The sequence below is a fragment of the Cyanistes caeruleus genome, chromosome 4 (genome assembly GCF_971803275.1).
Source record: "Cyanistes caeruleus chromosome 4, bCyaCae1.hap1.1, whole genome shotgun sequence".
Taxonomy (NCBI): Eukaryota; Metazoa; Chordata; class Aves; order Passeriformes; family Paridae; genus Cyanistes; species Cyanistes caeruleus.
Window position 1 is genome coordinate 46,566,668 of NC_141704.1, and position 21,151 is coordinate 46,587,818.

At 40.3% G+C, this 21,151-nt stretch overlaps 1 protein-coding gene across 2 annotated transcripts in view; it reads right to left on the reverse strand.

Annotated features, from left to right (window-relative positions):
• TBC1D15 (TBC1 domain family member 15) overlaps positions 1-9,813 on the reverse strand; it is a 35,608-nt gene extending 25,795 nt beyond the window's left edge. The window contains exon 1 of one of the 2 annotated variants that reach the window (XM_086884354.1): positions 9,693-9,813. In XM_086884354.1, the coding sequence (XP_086740480.1) occupies positions 9,693-9,716 (24 nt within the window). In that variant the 5' untranslated portion in view covers positions 9,717-9,813. Of the gene's footprint in view, positions 1-9,152; positions 9,426-9,692 lie in introns of those variants that run through there. The other variant, XM_023932192.2, reaches the window with a different exon arrangement.
• Positions 9,814-21,151: the final 11,338 nt, after the last annotated feature.

Here is a 21,151-nt window from a genome sequence, read left to right on the forward strand (position 1 = left end):
CTGAAAAAGAGCAATAAAATTCACTTAACTCATCCTTTCTGTTTTAGTTTTACTTCAATTTCTCAACCTTTTACACAAGCAAGAAATTTCAGGAGTGTTCTGTTTAAACAGAAATATCACTTGGAAGAAATCTCTAAAGGTCACTTAGCACTTCTTGAAGGATTATTAACATCACTGTCTTTCAAATATTAGAAGTCTTTCCTGTTCTCTATTACAGTTTTTTTTTTCTCTTTTCTATCTAAAAAGATCCTCCCTCTATTTCTAGCAATTATCTGTCCTCAAATTCAGTCTCTGTTCAAACAAGGCAACCTTGACATTTATTTAAATTTTACCTTCTAGCTATTTTGACCTGATCTATCATGAAAACTAGTCATAAACATGAACCAATTACCAACCAACTGCTGGGAAAACTGCTGCAGGAAAAAAAAAAATCTATTTGTGTCAAGAGCTGTAGAAGTGCACTTCTGCCAAAAATGTTGGTAATTATTATAAAGTATACCTAATCGGGCTAGAAGGTATGCCATCTAATAACTGTTTTATTATTTTCTGTCCATTAATCTCTCAGAAGGACAAACATTCCCTTTCATGAGAAAAGAAAATGTGTTCCCAATGTCACAGCTGTCATGCAACTGAAAAATCCTACACTGCTCTTTTTAACAGCTTCAGCTCCACCAAACAGGTGCACTAAAACCAAAGCACATGCTCAGAACTTCAGAGGATGTTTGTAAAACAGAGGACTTGTCACAAAGCACCTTACTGCCCTCATACTGTTACTCAAGAGAAAATCTTCTCCAAGTTTGAAGGGCCAGAAGACCAAGCTGCTGAGATTTTTCTTTTCCAATCACAAGCATGATCTATTTACTTACTCTTTCCAACTATTAACTGGAACTGCAACTAATCTGAAGAAAGAGATAACATTGGTCATACAAAAGAGTATCTAGAGGGTTTTTCCACAGTTAATCCCTCTGTAAAACATTTTGGAAGTTAAGATCTTGAAATTTTCAAAATACTAAGTCACTCTATTCAGCAGTATTTTGTAATGTAACTCCATAAATGCATTTGAACAAACTGGGCTTGGAAATGTAGTTCTATAGCAGTAGCACCTGAATATTAGCTACACTGGGTGGCTATATTTCACACAGTGTTCTTAGCAAGCTGAAAATTCAAAAATGCTATTAGGTATTCTTATAGTACCTTACAGTAAAAGAGCTTGTTACAGATTTTTGTTTTCTGATACTGCACCACTGGCAAGCGAATTAAAAGATGAAAAGTAATGCTAAATTATTAAGGAAAGTATCAAATTGAAAGACAGTATACCAATAGTTAGAATTTGCTAAAACCCCATCAGTAAACAACTGCTACTACACTTAGTAGCTCAATCTCACACACCATGTGGCCTACAAAGGTTTTTGCTCAGTGCCTCTGCAGCCCAACACTCAGAGAAATGCCTGGTCAGTCAGTCAGCACACCTGGACCGCTTAAGCATTCAGGCAAACAGATTTCAAAACTAAGGAATGGCATCACACACTGCCTCTTGCCTAAGCAGTAGGTTACTGCAGAACATGAAAAAAGGCAGCAAATGTCAGAGGATGACCTAAAGCATCAGTAAATACCAAGGACTTGTGTAAGGTCTGCATGCAACATCTATGTAGTGAGATCCTGCTACATACGGAGACAGTAAAAGGAACTAGATACAGGCAAGGCAAGATAATGAGACTGGTGCCCCTTCATTAGCTGTTGAAGTAACTATGATCCCTACAAACCCAACCCAAATCTGCTTCTGTATTACCTGTCAACACCTTCAGCATAGGAAAGCAACCCAACCTCCTCGAAATCTTGATAGCCTTTAGTGAACTAGGAAGGCCTCAATACCCCCAGGTGAAAGAATTCAAGAGTTTTAAAGATTATCTGTTCAGTTAGTCCATTATGCTTTTGCATTACAAGACAGGAAAACACACTACTGGCTCACCTTGGTTTTGTACTATTCATTATTTTACATATTCATTGTGGGCTTTTTTGCAAAGGTGAGAAGTAGCTAGAGTCAAGCTCAATCTTTAATTTTCTTTTCATATGATTAGAGCCATCACTCTTCCCCTAAATCTACACAAAATCAGTAAGCCCATCATGAAAAAAGACAAGTTAATGTTAATAAGTGCACACCACAGGTCACTAAGTAAGTTGACACATCCCTAGGATTTTAATAAAAATTCCAAAAGTATCCCTCAACCCAGTATTACAGCCCTTCCAGCCATCCAGCTAATCAGAATTCTGTGCTCTGCACAGTCTATCCACTGGTCCCAGAAACAGAACCTCAGGGAAGAAAAGCCGTTTGTGTTGCTCAGATGCTTGAGGCCAAAACAGCTGTCCAGCAATGACAGGCCTCACTACAGATTTAAACAGTGATTGTTCTGTTTTCTTCTGTACCTGTTTGCAAACAGCTGTCCAGAGATGCAGATGCCACAGGTTTAGATGTTATTATCTACATGAAAGCCAGACTCTGCTGGATCCACAACAAAAACACAAATGAAAAAAGCAGAGTGTTTATCAAAAGCACACACCAACGCAACCAAAGCAGATGAAGATGTAATGTGACAGAAGCTGAACAACTTCGATAATTACTTGATTTCAAATAAATTTTTGTTATGTCTTGTGGCTGTACATTTGAATTACTGAAAGATTTTTCAATCATTTTACTAGCTTAAAGCTAGTTCTGTGCAGAACAGATTTATCCATCCGTGGTATCCTTAAGTTCCTAGAATACTTCAAATCATAAGCATTACTTAAGGCAACTTAAGACTGTAAAAGCATTCAGTTGGCAACTTTTTTTCTCTAAGAAAATGATGGAGACAGTAGGAAAAAAGTCTGTATGATTTATGTATAACTTTTTAATCCTCCTAAAATTTCAAGTTTGAAATAAGATGTACCCAAGAAGCTTATGCTCGTAAGTCTTTCCTGCTCATCAAGAAGTCCATGCTGGCAGCCTGCAAGCACAAATCACAGCATATTTATTTGTCCAGTTCTATTAAATGAAAACTAGAACCACTGCCTGGATGTTTCAGAATCCCACCAAAAGCTAAAAATTGATGCAGGTTTCCAAATATTAGTGAGCTACTTTAACCTGTTTCTCTTTTCCATGGGTGCTACGGAGGTCAAAGGCAAATTCACAATTCATTCTGATCAGTCACTGAAAGCACTGTACCACACAGAGACAACAGCTATTTCAACTCGTATCCTGACTGAGGGTCTGTAAAAGCAGGGAACTACAGCAGAAAATTCAGGAAAGCTGCAGAAAGCAATAGCTGTCTACCCACCTACTATAAAAAAACAGACAGAAGCAGCAAGATGTAGGCTCAGTTTACATCTCATGGCATATGCTAGTTAAGGTTCTGGAAAACTCTTCAAGTATTTACAGTCCATGTCCAGCAAAAAAATAGGATTCTGAAGTCCCACCATTGCCCCAGTAACATTTTCTGATAAATAAATTGTATCATTCTTAATACCATAAGGGCACAGCATGGACAATGCATACCTCCATATTTCTATTGTACTGCTTACAGTGAGGAGTAAACAGGCAATGCTTGTAGCATTTTTATTGACAAAGACATATATGAGCAGAAGGCCTTTCAGATGCCACACCACCACTAATATATGCCAGAATACAAGCAAAGCCTTGTGATTTAATGCTTGCCATTTGACAGCAATTTACAACCCTGTGCTACCAGCTAGTGAAAGATGACAAATTGCACCCTAAGACAATGAAGTATAGACAGCAAATAAAAGGAGAGCTAAGATCTGGGTCTACCACAGAACAGCATAGTCCTGCCATCCTCACCCATGTATTTTCCACCCTCCTGTGCTGAGCACCTAAGTATTATATGTCATCATTTGCAATGATTGTTCGTATCTTCTAATTCCTGTTCCTAGGTCTGTCACATACCAGTAACTTGCCAAACACAGAACACTTGAGAGAAAGGAGCAGCACTGTAACTCTCCTAGCTAGTTTGTCCCATGTTTCAGACACTTCCTACTCTCATCCTGTGTTCTTGGAGAGTGTGTTCCACTCACTCCCCTTTTCCACCATAGAGCACAGCTCGAGGCCAGCACTGCTCTGCCAAGATGTCATCCAGCGTCACACAGTGACTCAGCCACTGCTCTGGAGACAGTAAGTAATTATGGCACTGTGTAAATACCGATATTAACAACTTTTCAATAGCAGTTACTTCATTTTTTGCCTCATGTTAGAGAATCAGATAAAGGACCTCACCAAGAATTCAACAGATGAAGCAGTAAGCAGGCATGTTCATAAGAAAGTGACCGAGTAAAAAACATATGAAATGCTCTGCAAACTTAAGGAAAAATGGCTCTGTCCAGAAACATCAACAACAGATATAGCTGCTGTGCAGCATCTTATTTTCAGATTCTGATGGAAAGGAAACAGAACAAAAGATGCAACCCTGTAAGGAAACAGTTAAAGACCAATAAAATTATTTCAGTTTAGACAGTGGTTGGCTTAAGTGATCTTACATGCACAAAAGAAAGCATCATTGTTTAGAACTATGCATAAAGTAAGAAGAAATATAACTTGGTATAAAAGTCTACATTATACTACTTGAATTTTCATCTTCCTCTTTGGAATAGCTGATGTTTGGCCAAAGCTTACTCACACATTCACTGCTAAAGTGTCACTGGGCACACTGAAGTACCTACTGCATCAAGAGTCTGTTTCCAACTGCTAGGTGCCAGTACATTTGAGTGCTCCACATAGCATCAAACTAATACTACTTGACCAACATGATCTTCTGCTCCACAGAAGATAGGCTACAATATCTGGCATTTGAATTGTAATAAAATACAAATCACAGAATGGTTTGTGCTGAAAGGGACCTTAAAGATCATCTAGCTGCAAGCCCCCTGCCATGGGCAGGGAACATCCCACTAGACCAGTTTACTCACAGCCTTATCCAGCCTTGTCTTGAACACCTCCAGGGATAGGGAGACGACAACATTTCTGGTCAATCAGTTTCAGTGTCTCACCACACTCAGAGCAAAGAACTTCTTCCTGATATCCAATCTAAGCCTATGCTCCCCTCAGATGAAAGCTATTGCCTCTCATCCTATCACTACATACCTCTGGGAAAAAAATCGCTCTCCAGCTCTCTTGTAAGCCCCCTTCAGGTACTGGAAGGCGCTCTAGTGTCCCTGGAACCTTCTCTTCTCCAGACGGAAAAACCCTAACTCTCTTAGCCTTCCTCCATAGGAGAGGTGCTCCAGTTCTCTGACCATCTTCACAGCCCTCTTTGCTTGGTTAGATCTATGACTATGGTGGGGACTCCAGAGATGGATACAGTACTCCACATGGTGTCCTATAAGGGCACAGGAGAGGGGGAAAATAATTTCCCTTGATCTACTGACCACACTGCTTTTGATGTGGCCCAAGACACAGTTGGCTTTCTGAGCTGCAGGTGAACATTTAAGTCATATTGAGCTTTGCACCCACAAATACCCTCAAGTTTTTCTCCCCTGAACTCATCTCAATCCATTCTCCACCCAGCCTGTACTTCAGATTGCCCCATGGACCTTGCATTTGCCCTTGATGAACCTTGTATGACTTTTGTTTGCTGAGCCTATGGCTCAACTTTTTTCCCAAGAATGTAAAATTTCACACCCCGCTAGTCTTAAAAACATCCAGTTTCTAAATAGGTGGGGCGGAGAGGGGCAGAATCCCACAAGTATTGTTCATGTTGTGAGAAATATGAGAAAGCTCTCAACACCAGGAACTACATATCATAAGAAAAGTTTCCTACTTGACAGCAGTACAGATTTCAAGCTCTGCAGATTTCTTGAACCATGAAGTATTTCTGCTACTTATGCAACAGTGGCAGGATATCAGTGAAAATACAAATCTATTCAGGGTACTGAGAGCAAAAGATTCAAGTAGTAACCCACTGGTCCTATTGTAAACACTTCTGCAAAGAGAAATCCTTAATGAACAGAAAATAGAAAGAAATTACAGAGATTTCAGAATTATTACTGAACTGCTTTACATTCAAGCATAAAAAACCTTAAGTAAATTCAAGAGAGATAGTTGTCTGTTAACAAAGAAAACCCATGAAGTACCATAAAATCAGAAATAATTATAACTGTGCTCACAGTAAATTATAAAGGCTGAAAAAGTTATAACAAATATTTTAAATCAAAAAAATGGCATAACAATGCATAGTACAAGAGCCTCTGTGCACTTAAGTTTAAGCAGTAGAAGGTGGAGAAAGACACTGCCTATTCCACAGAATATACACCTAAAATAATTCATTGTATCTATGCCAATAAACTACCTGAAGGATACAAAGCTAATTTTAACATACCACATTTAAAATCTCTTGCCTAGTTCCTAGCTACAAGAAAAACAAAACCAAACCAAAACAAACAAAAAAAAATTTTTACAAAAAAATCAAAAATCCTTCCACTGCAAACACAAATCCCCCTCCCCCAAACAATATAGCACTAATACCACTACTATTTAGTAATAGCTACAGTGCTCCTTGAACACTTCTAGTTGCTGAACTGGCCAGACATCTGAGCTTACAGATAAAGCTCAGATGTTCGGTCAGTTAACACTCTGAAACTTTAACTCCAAGAGCAAGAGCACAAGCAAGTGAAAAATAACTTATCTGACAGCCCACGTGTCAATTGGTAACCTGAGAAAGATCTAAAAGCCCGTGTGTTGAAGATACTCTGAACTCCAAGAACACTAAAAAAGTATCATTAGTGTCTTTAGATCAGCCACAATAATCACCAGTATACAACAGACTGAAACTGAAGTCTGTACTTCTCCCCATACACAACTCTTTAGCTCATTTTCTAACATGGTTTTCTGTTGTAAGGGTGAATCCAGAGTACGTTCTCTGAATACAGTAAACAAACTGTCATTTGCTAAGCAACAAAAAGAGAGAAAATCTACCTGTTTTCATAAAGTATAATATATGCATAATACATAAATATACCTGTTTGCATGAAGTCAAAAGCTCTGTAAACAAAATACCTTATTACCAAGTCACTTTCAGAAAAAAACGGCAATTCTAAGAAAGGGAAAAAATTGAAGCTCACTCTGTTCTAGGGCAGATGGTCATTAATAAAAATGAGTCACGACTCCAGAACTCAACTGCATTAACTTTTCCTGAACCGAGTTTATCATCCATATAGAGAAAAACACTGATAAGAATCTTGTGATAGGTTCCAGCGAGAAAAAAAAAAAAAAAGAAGACAAAAATCCAAGTAAAGTAGTACATGAGGTAACCAAATTTATAATTCATATATCCCATTAATGTATGGAGCAGAAACCAGAGACTACATTAAATATCTGGATGCTGAACCTACTGACAATAATTATGTCTGGGAAATAAAATTAAAAAGAAAAACAAAGAAACAAACAACAAACAAATCTCCTCCCCAAAAGTCTGTAATAGAGAAGAGAAAGGCGAATGGTTAAAATGTAACAGAAACCACAAATTTATATGGTTTGCTAAAACAAGATTTGTGAAAGCTGAAACAATTCAGGTTATCCCAGCTGCTTAATACAGCGCCATGTGTTTTCCATGGGAACCACTTTGTGTAATATTCTGCAGAAAAGAGCACACACATTAAAATACATCACTTTCATATGATAAGATCCACCACATGAGACTAAAGCACCCCACAAACTAATGCCTACCGTTCTTTCAGAAAGCAACCACCTGAAACACCCCATTTCAACCCTGTACAGCCAGAAGGAACACTGCAGTTAACTTAAGACATCTGCAACTTGTAAAGACACTGAAGTGCAAAAGGCCTGAAGTGGGAATGCTGGGTCTGTATCAACCTACACGGCATTTATTCCACCTGGAGTGAAATTTCATTAGTTTGTGAGCCCTTCCAAAATTCTGCTTCCACTCAAAGGAACAATTTGTGGCCCAATGTTCTCCCAACAGAAAAATAACTGAGACAAAAGTAAGCAGAGTTGTATGTATTATTTCAGCTTGCTAGTTCTAATCAGTGACAGATCAAATGAGTACAGTATCCAAGAAAGCAACAGTGTGACACACAGGTGAGGAAATACAGAGGATAGAACTGCTCCTGAGAGCAGTGAAATGTCAAACCAGCCCACTTCATGAAGTCTGAGAAAACACAACTGTCATTCTTCCTCTGTATTAAAAGAGACGTGACAAAGAATGTTACTGAAATATAAATTGCATTAGTATTGTGGATGTGGCATAACTGAAACAGTTTTGCAATATCTTAAGAGATTTAATCTCCTACAAACAGGGTTCTTTGAAAGGAGCAATGAATACATAGCAAATTTACAAACAACTAATCCACAATCGTTTTAGCATCTCATATAAACCATCATAATACAACTGCTTTCAGGAGAGACATCCTGAAGACGACCCTGATAAAGGTCTAAGTGGAAAACAAGAAACAATCTGAAAAATTAAAATATTTCTCTAAAAAATTAAAATATTTCCATCCACTAAACTTCTGTATTGATATTAAAATGGATAAAACCAGAAGAGGAACTTTTCTGTGTACACAAAAACTGGATGTGGATAGCAAGAAACAGCTGGGAGGACACCTCACAGCAGTAAATAACATAAAAATAAAATTGCAAAAACTCGAGCTGCATAATTTGCCTGCTCCAGCAATTCTGGCTGAAACAGATACGGTAAGGTGGCACAAAGCAAGACCTCTACGGAATTTTCGTGCTATAGCTAAGTGCACGCCTCAGTAGCCTCGGATAAGCGCAGACGTGGCTAACTACGTGTGTTCTCTCAATCATCTTCTGCCCTATGTGGAAAAGTGAAACCGCAGACTATCACACCCTCACCATGGCTACTACAGTCGGACACGACACTAAGATTTTACATCCTAAATAAAGGATCCACGTGCTCGAGAACACCGCACTGCAAAGCAACGCCTTCAGAAAGCAGAGTCATGAAATAAAACTATTGCTACAAAAAAACCCAATACGGACACAAGTCGTATCTGTTGGCGGGGGCGGAGGGAAGCAGTGGGTGTTGCCTGTACCTCCCCCTCCCGCGAGCTCAGTCCCTGTCAAGCAATAATGTTTCGTTCCGGAACGCTCGGCAAAGATCCGCGGCATACAAAAATGTTTAAATTACCAAACTGTAGGACTGACAAGGCTTTGTACCCACGCCGGGGGCAGGTTTCCACACACTACCAGTGAGCAGGCCGGGGGAAAGGCCACTATCGGCCATGAGCACCTCGGGGGCACTCGGCCACGTAGACGGGACAAGCCGCGCTCCTCTCCCTCAGGCTGAGGCCCAGCGCGGCCGCGGAGCTGCCCGCCCCCGCGGAGAGCGGCCTCCTGCCGCCCGGGGCCGGAGCCGAACTGCCGCGGGGCGCTGCCCGGGCGGCAGGTGCGGGAAGGGCCCGAGTCCCGCCCGCCGGCCGCGACCGCCTCCGGCGCAGAGGGTCCGCGGTAGCTGCCAGCGCCCGGCCCGCCCGAGGCCAGGACGGCCCGTGACCGGAGAGGCGGCCCCGTGAGGCGACACCCGCACGGCGGGGGAAAAGGCACCCGCTGAGGCATTCACAGGCCCGACCCTCCCTCCCCGCGACTCCCGTCAACAGGGGCGAGCCGGTCACGGCGCGTCCCGCGGTGGGGAGAGGCCGGCCCCGCCGCCGCCGCCCGCCCCCGTTACCTTGCCGCTCGGCGGCGCCGCCATATTGCCCACGAGTGTTTATGGTGACGTCGCACTCCTCACGTGCTTCCCCGCCGCGCCACAACAACGGCGTCACAGCCGAGGGCCGCGCGCGCGCACTGCGCGGGGCCGCGCCCCGGGCGGCGAGCGGGGCCGCGCCAGGGGCCGCGCTGTGGTGTTTAGTGCCAGGAGCCGCTCTGTGGTGTTTTGTGCCAGGAGCCGCGCTGTGGTGTTTTGTGCCAGGGGCCGCGCTGTGGTGGCCTTTGCCAGGGGCAGCGCTGTGGTGGCCTGTGCCAGGGGCAGCGCTGTGGTGGCCTGTGCCAGGGGCAGCGCTGGTCTGTGGCAGAGGCCGGGCACGGCCCCCAGGTTCCCATCCTCACGTTGAATCCCTGGCACGCACGCAGCCCTTCGGGAGGTTGGCGAGTGTCCAGCCGCGGGCCCCGGTGAGCGCTCCACAACGTGCGAGTACAGCGGCGAGGAGGAAAGGAGTTAAGGAGATTCTTCTTTTTTTTCTTCCCTCTCACCCTTAAAGCTTTTTCAGAGCTCCCTGAGATTGCAGTTACAATTTGAGCAATGTTATATAGTTGATATAAAACACGCACCATACTCGAGCTATTTTCTTTCTGCTGTTGTCCAGTCACAGAATCACAGAATAGTTTGGGTCGGAAGGGACACCTTAATCACACTGCCATGGGCAGGGACACCTTCCAATGGACAGGTTGCTCAAATCCCATCCAGCCTGGCCTTGACCACTGCCAGGGATGGACATCCAGAACCCGTCTTTGCAACCCTTCCCGGTGCCTCACCACCCACACAGGAAAGAATTTCTCTCTAATACCTGTTCTAAACCTACTCTCTGCCTGTTTGAAGTCATTCCCCCTTGTCTTATAATTCCATGCCCTTGTAAAAAGTCTCTCCAGCTCTCTTACAGACCCCATTTATGAAGGTGCTATAAAAACTCAGTGTTAATATCACGGTACCCACAGGCACTACTAAGCCACCCCAGTACTCATATACCAGATCTTCAATGTTAGTGAAAAATACACCACTTTCAAGATGGTAGTTTTCAACACATGATGCATTCAACACATGAAGGGACAAAGGTAAATCTTATTTCCAATCTCACCCATGTTAGCAAATACTCAGCTTTCATACATGCTCAGATTTATAAAGTCTGAAAGAATTCTGCAAAAGTCAATGGATTTCGACTGGTCTTCTTTATCTGGAAATATATATAATGAGGGTATTACTTTTTAAAAATTGGCTTTCTCTTAATGTCTGAAACATAATAAAGATGGTTTTTTAGACACTGGTTGCATTCCAACAATACTATAAAATATTTTGAGCAAACAGTATATCCCCAAATACTGTTTACTTGAAACAGACAAGAAATGCTTGCAGGGAAGTGATTTGCTTCTTTGAAGGAGCAAAGGTAATTTGTTGGGGTTTGGGATGGATTGGTTGGGGGGTTTTATTTGTCATAAAGTGGCATTATAATTCCTGTCTGACTTTTCAAATTAAAAACCCATTTATTTAGATTAGTACCCATACCATACTTACAATGGAAAACCAGATTCGCAATTTTCAAGACAAATCAATCAAATCAACAAATTTTTAAAGACTGATCTACTTCAAAGTTGAAAAAGTCTGTTATGACCCTCTATATTTAAACATGCATAAAGATGAGAAGAATAAATAAAAACACAGATCACAAGTTCTTGTAGTAATATTTATGTCTGGAAAGCTGTATCAGTGTAGCAAAAATGGACACCTTAACTTTCATGGCCCTTTAATTTAAATTTAATAAGAAGACAACTTAGTGTCATGGTGGATACAAGGCAGAAGGCTACACATTAAAAATGCATCACCATAAATTAATTGCTTTGAGAAGTGCAATTGTTTCAGCCATCTTCCACATCCACAAAGGTTTCATCTAATTTGGTCTTCCATGTGTTCATTTTCATCCTTTTCCTACCCTTTTCCTTTGTTTCTTACTCCTTGCAATATAACCATTCATTAGTTTTACATCTATCTGTAATCCTGTTCCCTCTGCACTTCCTTTTCATCTCTAACCTCCCTGAAATTTGCAACGAACACAGGGGACTTCCTTTGATTAGTTCCATTTCATCCTCTCATTCTGACCCTTCAATGCAAGTGCTTTGTCAAGGTTTCTTCCTTAGGAGAAGCCCAAAATTGAGATTTACATCTCAAATCTGTTAGCCAAGCCCCAATCTACAAAGGACTCCTTGAGGTCTGCTCTCTTTACTAGCATGATTGCAAGCTTGTAGTTCTCCTGTCTCTTGGACTTGATCATTAGCATATTGAATCAAAGCCTCTGTTTCTTTGTAGGAAATTGTGTCAATAAATACATATTTATCACATGATTCATTGCTATATTTCTACTATAGCCATTAATTCTGATCCAAATTAAAATCTCTTTTTATCATTGCAGGCAGCTAACAGACAAAATGGTTTTACTTTCCTCCAGATTCTCTTGGCACTCATCTCTCTCTCTTCAATATCAATAGCCATATGTCTCCAGGGCCCACAGCTTGGCTGATGCCTTAGTTTTAGAGAACTCTCTGATCTCTGTCTTTCATGTTTTACCTAACTCCCTTACTGACATTTTCTAGTACAACAGCACTAAATCATAGCTTTCCCCATCTATCCACACAGCTAAGTATTTTTCATTTTAACATTCTCTTTGCTGACAGTGACTGATACCATTTTGATATGTCCAGACTTCTGCAGAATGTTTTTGTCTTTCACGCAGCCCATATGATTTTAACTCTCTCATCTAACTCCTCCTGTTCATCTACCCTCTCTCACCCTTCTACAAGGCCCAAGATAAAATGCTATCACTCATTTTGAGAACAATTACTACCCACTCTCACTCACTGCCAGAGGTCCTGCTTCTACCAAGTCAGCTCAGTGCTAGACTTTGCCTATTATTTGTAAAATTTGCACACAAGTTGTGTGAAAGGCTTTTTCCTCAAGCTGACCTTTATGGAGCTGTCAACTAAGTAAAAAAAAAAAATAATGCATCCCATTTGTGCTGCCTTCAGAATGCTAGGCATCACTTACCTCCATATCAAGACCAATACGTTTCAGAGAACTCCCAGTCCCACCGATCAATTTACTCCAGGAGATGTATATGACCATCTTATAGCTACTTACCCAATCTTATAGACATCCATCTTGGGCCTTCTCCCTTGTTCTTCAGCAAATTATCATTGCATAACAACATGTACATTGTTACTCAAGATGCAGAGCAAAATTACTCTGTTATGAGGTTGCTCTATCAAAGGACTGCTGAATAGTTGAAATTGGCAGGAATCTTTAGAGATCATCTAATCCAACCCTCCTGCACAGAGCAGATCACAAACAATTGCTCAGGGCTTAATAAAGTTTGAGGTTTGAGAATCTTCAAGAATATACACACCACAGCCTTCTCAGTCAAGCTATTTCATCACCAGCATTTGGTTACTTTTGGAATGCCAAAGGGTTTTTTTATGCTTAAATGGAATTTCTTGTATTTCAGTTTGCATCCATTTTACCATGTTCATTGAATAACACTAAAGAGACCAGGTCTGCCTTCTTTACTTCCTCTCATAATCTATTTTTAGACATTGAAAAGATCTTGAGCCCTCTAGAGACTGAACAGTCTCACATCTGTCAGCATCTCTTTGTATGACAGATGGTCCAGTCTCCTAATTGCCTTTGCTTGCCCTTCACAGGTCTCCAGAATATCAGTGTCTCATTTTACCAGGGAATCCAGCACTAGACCCATCATTCCAGGACTCTCTCACCAGGGAGACTCACGCCTCAGCCTGCTGGCAGTGCTCTTCCTGATGGAGCCCAGGATGGCTTTATTTTCTGGCTCATGACTGACTTCTTGTGTACTGTTTTTGAAACTCAGATACTTTTATGCAAAGTTGCTTCCCAGCCTACATTACTGGTGCATTACATTATTGCACTTTACAAACCTGAATAATACACAACAGCAAGTTCCATAGGCTGACAGTGCTAGCAGGTCCTTCTCCAATCTCCATAAACCCCTTAAGAAAACAAAGGGACAGTCTGTAGCTCTATGTTCCAGTCCAACCTTTCACACACTACACAGATGGGAATCTAAGGAGGAGGGTATCTTTAGCCTGGGGCTCACTCTTCGCTGGATTTTAATTAACCATCTGTTCTAATAAGGAATCTTCTGTCACATAAAAGGTAGTCACAGCACACCAGCCAGTGCTGAGCATGCAGCCAGTGTTCCTGCCTTTCCTGTGGCTTCTGTTGCTGTCACAGCTGCAAGCATAGCTATTACTGCTGTGCCAAAAGCTGCAGCAGCTGCTATTGTTTTTGTTCATACAGCTATTTCAGCATGGTTCCAAGATACTTCCCTGTATTCCGAAGTGTCAGCTGCCCACATGCTCAACCACATGAAAACCTGGCCCACACAAGACAAGCACAGATTCTGTCAAGTCCTTCCATCACAGGCTTACTTTGTACAAACAACACCACAGCAGTGGAACAACAAAAAAGAGTGCCAGAAAGATCTTTCCCTTTGATCTTTATTTCTCCTCATAGGAAATCGATGCATTCCAAGCTTTGCATGGACAGATCCAACCCACAGTTTTTCTATGCTACTCCAGTTTGTCACAGACCACAAAGACATAGCAAATGGGGTGCTGTCCTGGACTCTGGGTGCAGCAAGACACCTAGGAGGTAACTGCAGACTAGGCTTTTCAAGTTCCTCGTATTTTAAGAGGTACCAGTCCTCAGCATGAATTGTATTGTAGATAATAGAGGAAATATCTGATGATTTAGCTGTGAAATGCTCTCACTTTCCCCATGCAAGAGGAAAAGACTTTTGTAAAAAATCCTCCCATCCTATCCACAATTAGGAGAGCAGGAGGAAGATCAGGCCCTGGCTACGTCCATACACGTCAAACAAGAAAGCCCCTGGAGTAGTCAGTATTTCTATTTTACCATTAGTTTACTCTTTTATGGAATTTTATGTAATTATGGACCATACCATTTAAGGTTTCTCAGATTAATACATAGAGATAGGGCTGGGAACAGCATAGCACTGCAAGCAGGCAGCATGTAAATATGATTTAAAAAGCAGAAGTGGACTAAAGCACCTGGATTAAAGCAGCACTGTGCCATCTGCTCTCAAGGCCAGAGCTCCTTATGTACTCTGGCTTAATTTATTTCCTAGTAATAATGTAGTCTCTAGGACCATTTAGGATCTTCTCTACTTACCTGCTGTTTCTACCTCAAAGCAGAAACTAAGATGAAGATACAATAGTCTTTCTAACCTGTTTCTCAAAGAAAACAAAAACCCACTAACATGCACAAGTAGAACATGCAGTTAGAGTACTGTTCCATCCTTAGCTGCCTTCTGCCACAAGGTTAGACAAGAATGGGGACAAACTAAGTATACACAGATCAAAATTAAAAGGAAATGCCATACACCAGCAGCATTTATTCACATTTACAGTGTGAAGGCTTGGAGATGTAATACGACATGAAGGGAATATGCTGGATGATGAGATTTCTTGAAGCATTTGCACTGTCACATTTTGTATATCCTTAAGAAAAGCAATGAGTTCATGTTTGTGAACTTTTTTATCTGTGTATCAATACAATTCCAGAACATGAATCAACCCAAAACATACAGGAATTGTCACATAAGAAAACATTTGGTTGGTGTAACTGACCATCACTTTCCAGCAGCTTTTTTTTCTCTCAATGGGGCATAAAACTGTGGGGATTTTAAATATAAAATAAACAGATTAGATACTAACATGAATGCTCTGCATTTGTCATGCAAGGAGAAATTCATGATTGCATCAGCCTCCACAGAGGGTAGTTGGAAGCTATCCGAGAGTGATGACTAAACAGAAACTGATCTGTTGTTTGCCCAATTGGCACACGAGTATTGCCGGAGCTAGGAATGCAGCAGGGAAGACAAGTAGTTGTAACCCTATCAGTTCTACATATACATCATAATAGCAACAAACATTTCCTGGAAAGAGCAGAAAACTAACAGAACAATTGTTTTAGGGTGAGAGAAGTCAATGTTTACTTCTTGATCCTCATTTGCCACCAAAATCGACTTCAGTGATCTCTCCTTTCCCATACAGTTTGAAATCCCTAAGTATCTGAAAAAGAATAGGTGTACACGGTGCTAAGCACCGCAATATTCACATACTGAAAGGACTCCTTGCAGGCAATTGATTGGAGTAATTTTAAGCCTCAATCCAACTTCAGGATGTGCACATCTTACAGTTGAGGATTGTTTTGCAATTACTCTGTCATAAAACAGTGGGAGAGTAGATGGACTTCAAAGATGTATCAGATACTCTGCTGCCTCTTGCTATTCAAGAAATATTCACCATAGGACTCTGATTGAAGGGTGTTAACTACAAGCAGTACACTTGCTCTTCACCACTTAATAAAGTGTCTTTAGTGAAATGCTGACAGATTTTGGAAAGACTAAATCCGTGAAGGAACTACATTTACTCTAAAAAGCTCTGGGTTTTAGTTTCTTGAACAAAATAAAAATATCTCACTAACTAGAAAATACACCTTTTTTTGAGAGGTTGAGGAGTCTCCCTTACCAGAGATACTAAAGAACTGCCTGGACAATTCCATGTCCTCCCTGCTCAGGCAGGGAGGCTGAACCAGACGACCCACTCTGGTCCCTTCCAACCTAATGGATTCAGTGATTCTAACAAGAGAGTAGGATAGCTGCTGACTTTTTACAACTGCAAGTGAAAGGGCTAAGAACAGCCAAAGCAGAAACACACAAATTGCTCTCATCCTGCTTGCTTTTCCTGTTGCTTGCTGTTTTCACTCACAATGTCCACCCAGTTCAAACCCTCAGCATCAGCCAACCAGCAGTTTTCACTAGGGAAGCATGAATAAGCACTCATAGTAGAGACAGGACAGCAGTAAATTACAGACACATTCTGTAATTCCCACCTTAGCCTTGGTTCCATGTTTGACTTTGTTTTGCTGCATACAGGCAACATCCCTGAGGCTACTGTTAAACATAAATGTGGTTCAACGGCAACTGCTCCTTCCTCTTCTCTGAGATGCCAAAGACTAGCGTTGAGAATCAAAGCTGTATTTTACTGGGCATAAGCTCACACTACAATCTCTGGGGTATATGCTAGTGAGTGAGTCTGGTTTGAAATCTTAAAGCCAGCTTTTGACATATCATGCTCAGGTGAGTTCAGAAATATTATATGTGTAACATAAAAAACCCCGTGGTCTTAGTCACTGCCCCAAATTTCCAGTGACTTTCAGGGCCACTTTATTATAGATTGTCATCAAATTTCAAATTCTGTAACATTCTGTAAATGTAAGAAGTGGCAATGTTTTCTTTCTGTATTGATTTTCAGTATACCTTTTTTCCCTTATTGATCCATTTCCATGCATCTTCCCTTTTAATATTAAGGCATTGATAAACCAGCTGTCCTGACAAAAGAACCCATGTTTTTATAGTTGACTGACCATTTGGCATCACTTTATCACAGGACTATCTTACTGTAAAATGCACTGGTATATAAAATATATCAAGATGCATTTAAGAACTCCAGCTGAAGAAATGCACTGGGAAAGTTAACATTTGTGAACTCTCCACCAGATATATTTTAATATGTTTTTACAAAATTTCTTTTATCCACAAGTGCCAAATAGAATATTCCTATAACATTTGACAATGTTAAGTTACCTGACATTAAAAATGTTGCATCCTTGTCCTTTTCAGCAGAGGATTTTCCCTGCTAATGTTTTCTTTCTATTTGAGTGAGACTGATAAGCTTAATGCGCTTATCTGATGAGAAGAATCCAGTAAGACAGTCATTATAATGCCTGTATGCTCGAATAGCACGGACAACACTTAAAGATTGACGTATCACATGCTCATACTCTTCTCTTTTTACTAAAACAAGCCTGATTAGGCAGTTTTAAGTTTCCTGTTCTGAAAAATAAACTACTTGTTCTCTTCCACTGCAACTCTCAAATTGGTTGACTTCTCAGAATGGAGTAATGGTTAACTTGAAGGGTCTGCAATTTAACAGTTTCAACAGTCCAAAAAATGGGTTCGGATCTGTCACAGGATATCAACTATTTGCACCCGATGAGGAAGTAGTCCTTGCTCTCTCAAATCCTCTCAACTGAGATTTCTTATAAGTAATTTCCAATATCCAAGAACCAGGAGTCAGATACAGAGCTAGCAAGGACTCACCATTAAACTTTCAATATTCTCTCTTCACTGTTTTGGAGATGGGATATGGCCAATTGTTAGGGAAGACTGCTCTAAAACTGCTGCTCATTATCCTTCCTTGTCATGCTTCAAATTAAACATCTTTTGGGTAACCTACAATAAAGAATTAAGATCCTTTGAAGGGATCAGTGAAACTAGATACACTGAAAAAAATAATATTTCTCAAGATGTAAGAAAAGTTCCTCTTGAAATAAATGTTATCAAACTGACAGGAACTGTGTATTACTGCTGTAGTGCCTATCACTGTCTAGAAGGACTAGAGAAGCAAGGAGAGAACGTGCACTTCCTTTCTTGCACAGCACACAGTTTCCTGTAGCAGCCATTTAGCAACAAGGATCAATGCAGCCAAGAAGCAGGAAAAGAAAGAGAAGCCCGCTTTTCACACTGACCATGCAGCTGTATCACATCCATGTTACTTGCCTGAGTACACAAAGCAGTGGAAATAGACAGAAAAAATAGTTGTTTTAATCTATCTTTCAACATCCTGGTATTGAATTAACTCAGCCTAAGATCTAAACTGGCCAGTGGAATATGAACAAGTATGCTGTTCCTCCCAATAATCAAAGCTTAGTTTATGGCTGTATAACATGACAATCAACTTAAGGCTTTGGTCAAGTCAAGCAAACCGAAGTATTAAAAAAAATTAGGACTAGAGAAATCAGCTTGAAATAAATTTTCATTTTAGAAGTAGAGCAATTTATCATCATTTTAATCATATTACAGTAAAAACTTCTCCAAGCCAAACTATTTTCTGTTATCTTGGGCAGAATAATACTTTGTCATAATGTTGAATTTCTGACTTTTCAAGCCATCTCAAGACAAGAAACATTCCATACTCTCCACAACTCTCAAAAATCATCTCCATCTCATTCTGCTCAATACAGGGGCCAATGACAGCTCCAAAAAAATACAGGAGTGAAGAGTATACATTGTTATTTGATAGAAAAAGCCTAAAATTATTACACAGCTACATCATTGAGATGTACAGGCTTGCCTGTAGAGAAGAAAAATACTGGTGTTGAGCAGAATCCTCCAAAGAATAGCAGGAACAAGTTCCCAGCACTGCTAAGAGTTAGTGGGCTAGATTGGGGACCTTGTTGAGCTTGCACAGCAAGTAGTGCTAAGGATCTTGGTCATCATCTGTAACTCCTTGAAACAACTGTAATAAAAGTTCTTCTCAAAGCATGATATACTTCCTGACTTCTCAAGAAAAAAGAAAAAACATCATAGCATTTGATGCAAACTAAGATTAACAAAGTCAGTGAAATGTAAATAGTTAATAAATTAGCATATTCCAATAAAGTTTTAAGCAGATCAGTATTGTGCCTGAAAGCCTGCTCAAATTTAGTTGCATTCTCTTTAATGAAGCAAAAATGGTATTTCACAGAACAACACAAGAAGTAATATTGGAAGTCCTGAATAAGGTGCTATTGCTGAGGCTCTCTAGCAACTCAAATAAAAGGTTAATTCGGTGCCTTACTCAGTAGCCTACCACCAGCACCCTCAGTTTTTCCGACATTCCTTTTTTTCCTACTTCTCCTTTTTATTCCACTAAAAGCAGAAAACTGGGACGTAGCTGGCTCCAACTTATTCCCATGCTCTACTATTCATTATCACTTAACTGCTTTCAGCTTATGGAGATTGCTGACCTGCATTTAAATATTTTTTTTTTTCTGACACTATCCAACATTTTCGTAGAACTCCATTTGAGATTTAATCACTTTCCATAACTTCGTATCTTTTTGTAAAGCTTTCTTCATCTGGTTTGGAAACTAAAGTAGAAATTTAATTATTAAGTTCTTTAAGAACTATAGGCAGTTTTCAAGGTGTAGGATGCAAAAATACCTGTCCACAATGTGTGAACACTGAAGAAAAGCATGTAATATAATCATGGTAATATTCAATTAATAATATTCAACTTGACTGCTTCAAGAGACCGTCCCATACAGTTCATCTAGACATTGGATACACCCTCATTTTGGAATCATGTGCAAGATCACTGCTTACCAGATGAAGCTATCTCTCCCAGTCTTTGCAGCTAGTCATCTCCATATACTACACATCTGAATTTGTGTGTCTTTGTCTGAACCAGTCCATCCCATCGCTTATAGCTTCTGAAGTAAAGCCTAAGTGCAGCATACAGTGTCCATAAATAACTCCTAGCAGAGAGACATCCTGCTGCATTAAACCAATTGGACTTTGGCTTGTTGGATTTTATTTCAGCAAGTCATAAAGGTTCGCGGGTAGCTCACGTATTCATAGTAGCAGCAACAAGCACTTAAAAGTTGTTTTAGAAAGGTATTGTACAAAGTCAGACCATTTTATTTCAGTATGTATGTGAGTAATCTCTGTCAAGATACACCCTGAGGAAGTGTGCTCAGTGTTGATTTACACATGCTATAGTGGGTGTCTGGCTATCTGCCTCACAATAGAGGTACCTTCTAAAGACAGACATCCTTGTTCTCTTTCACTTCTCAGAAGAATCAAAAATAGCTTAGTTGTTTACAGTCACAGAAGTCAGCAACAAGAAAACACTTCTCCTTTAGACATATAAACCAGGCATCTAGATGAAATGCAAGACTCAATAGTCTTGAAAAGCAAGCCACATACTAATAACACCAGGTTACTTGAGTCCTGCTCAAACATAGAAAACCAAGCTATTTGTGCTTTTCTGTATATCAAGTGCAAAAAACATTCTCAGCACCTTTGACAAAGATGCTTCTTCCTGGAACAGTTGTATTTTGTCTGCTGACAATGAATAGCTGAAGTCTTATGTTAATCAGTCTAAACAATTCATGTTTTCACCTCTGTCTCATCTTCAACCACCTTCCCTGACTTCACAAAGCTATACTTTCTTCCAGTTATATAATGATACCCTGCAAACACAGGTTTTAAGTTTTATAAACAAAGTCCAAGCAAACCACAGCTTAGACAGGAAGGTTTCCAGTGAGTATTTTTTATGTTTTAGCTTAAGTAACAAAAGTAACTTGAGAATTTATTTTAAAAAATATTTCACTAATAGCAACCAGAACCTTTCCAGTATTACAAAACAGTAGACTTCTTTATCCCCACCTAAGTTTTCAGTAGTAATAGTTTTAACTCTGGAAGAGACTTAGGAGCTAGTATCAACACGCATTCGTTAGTTTTGTAATTGCCAGAAGTC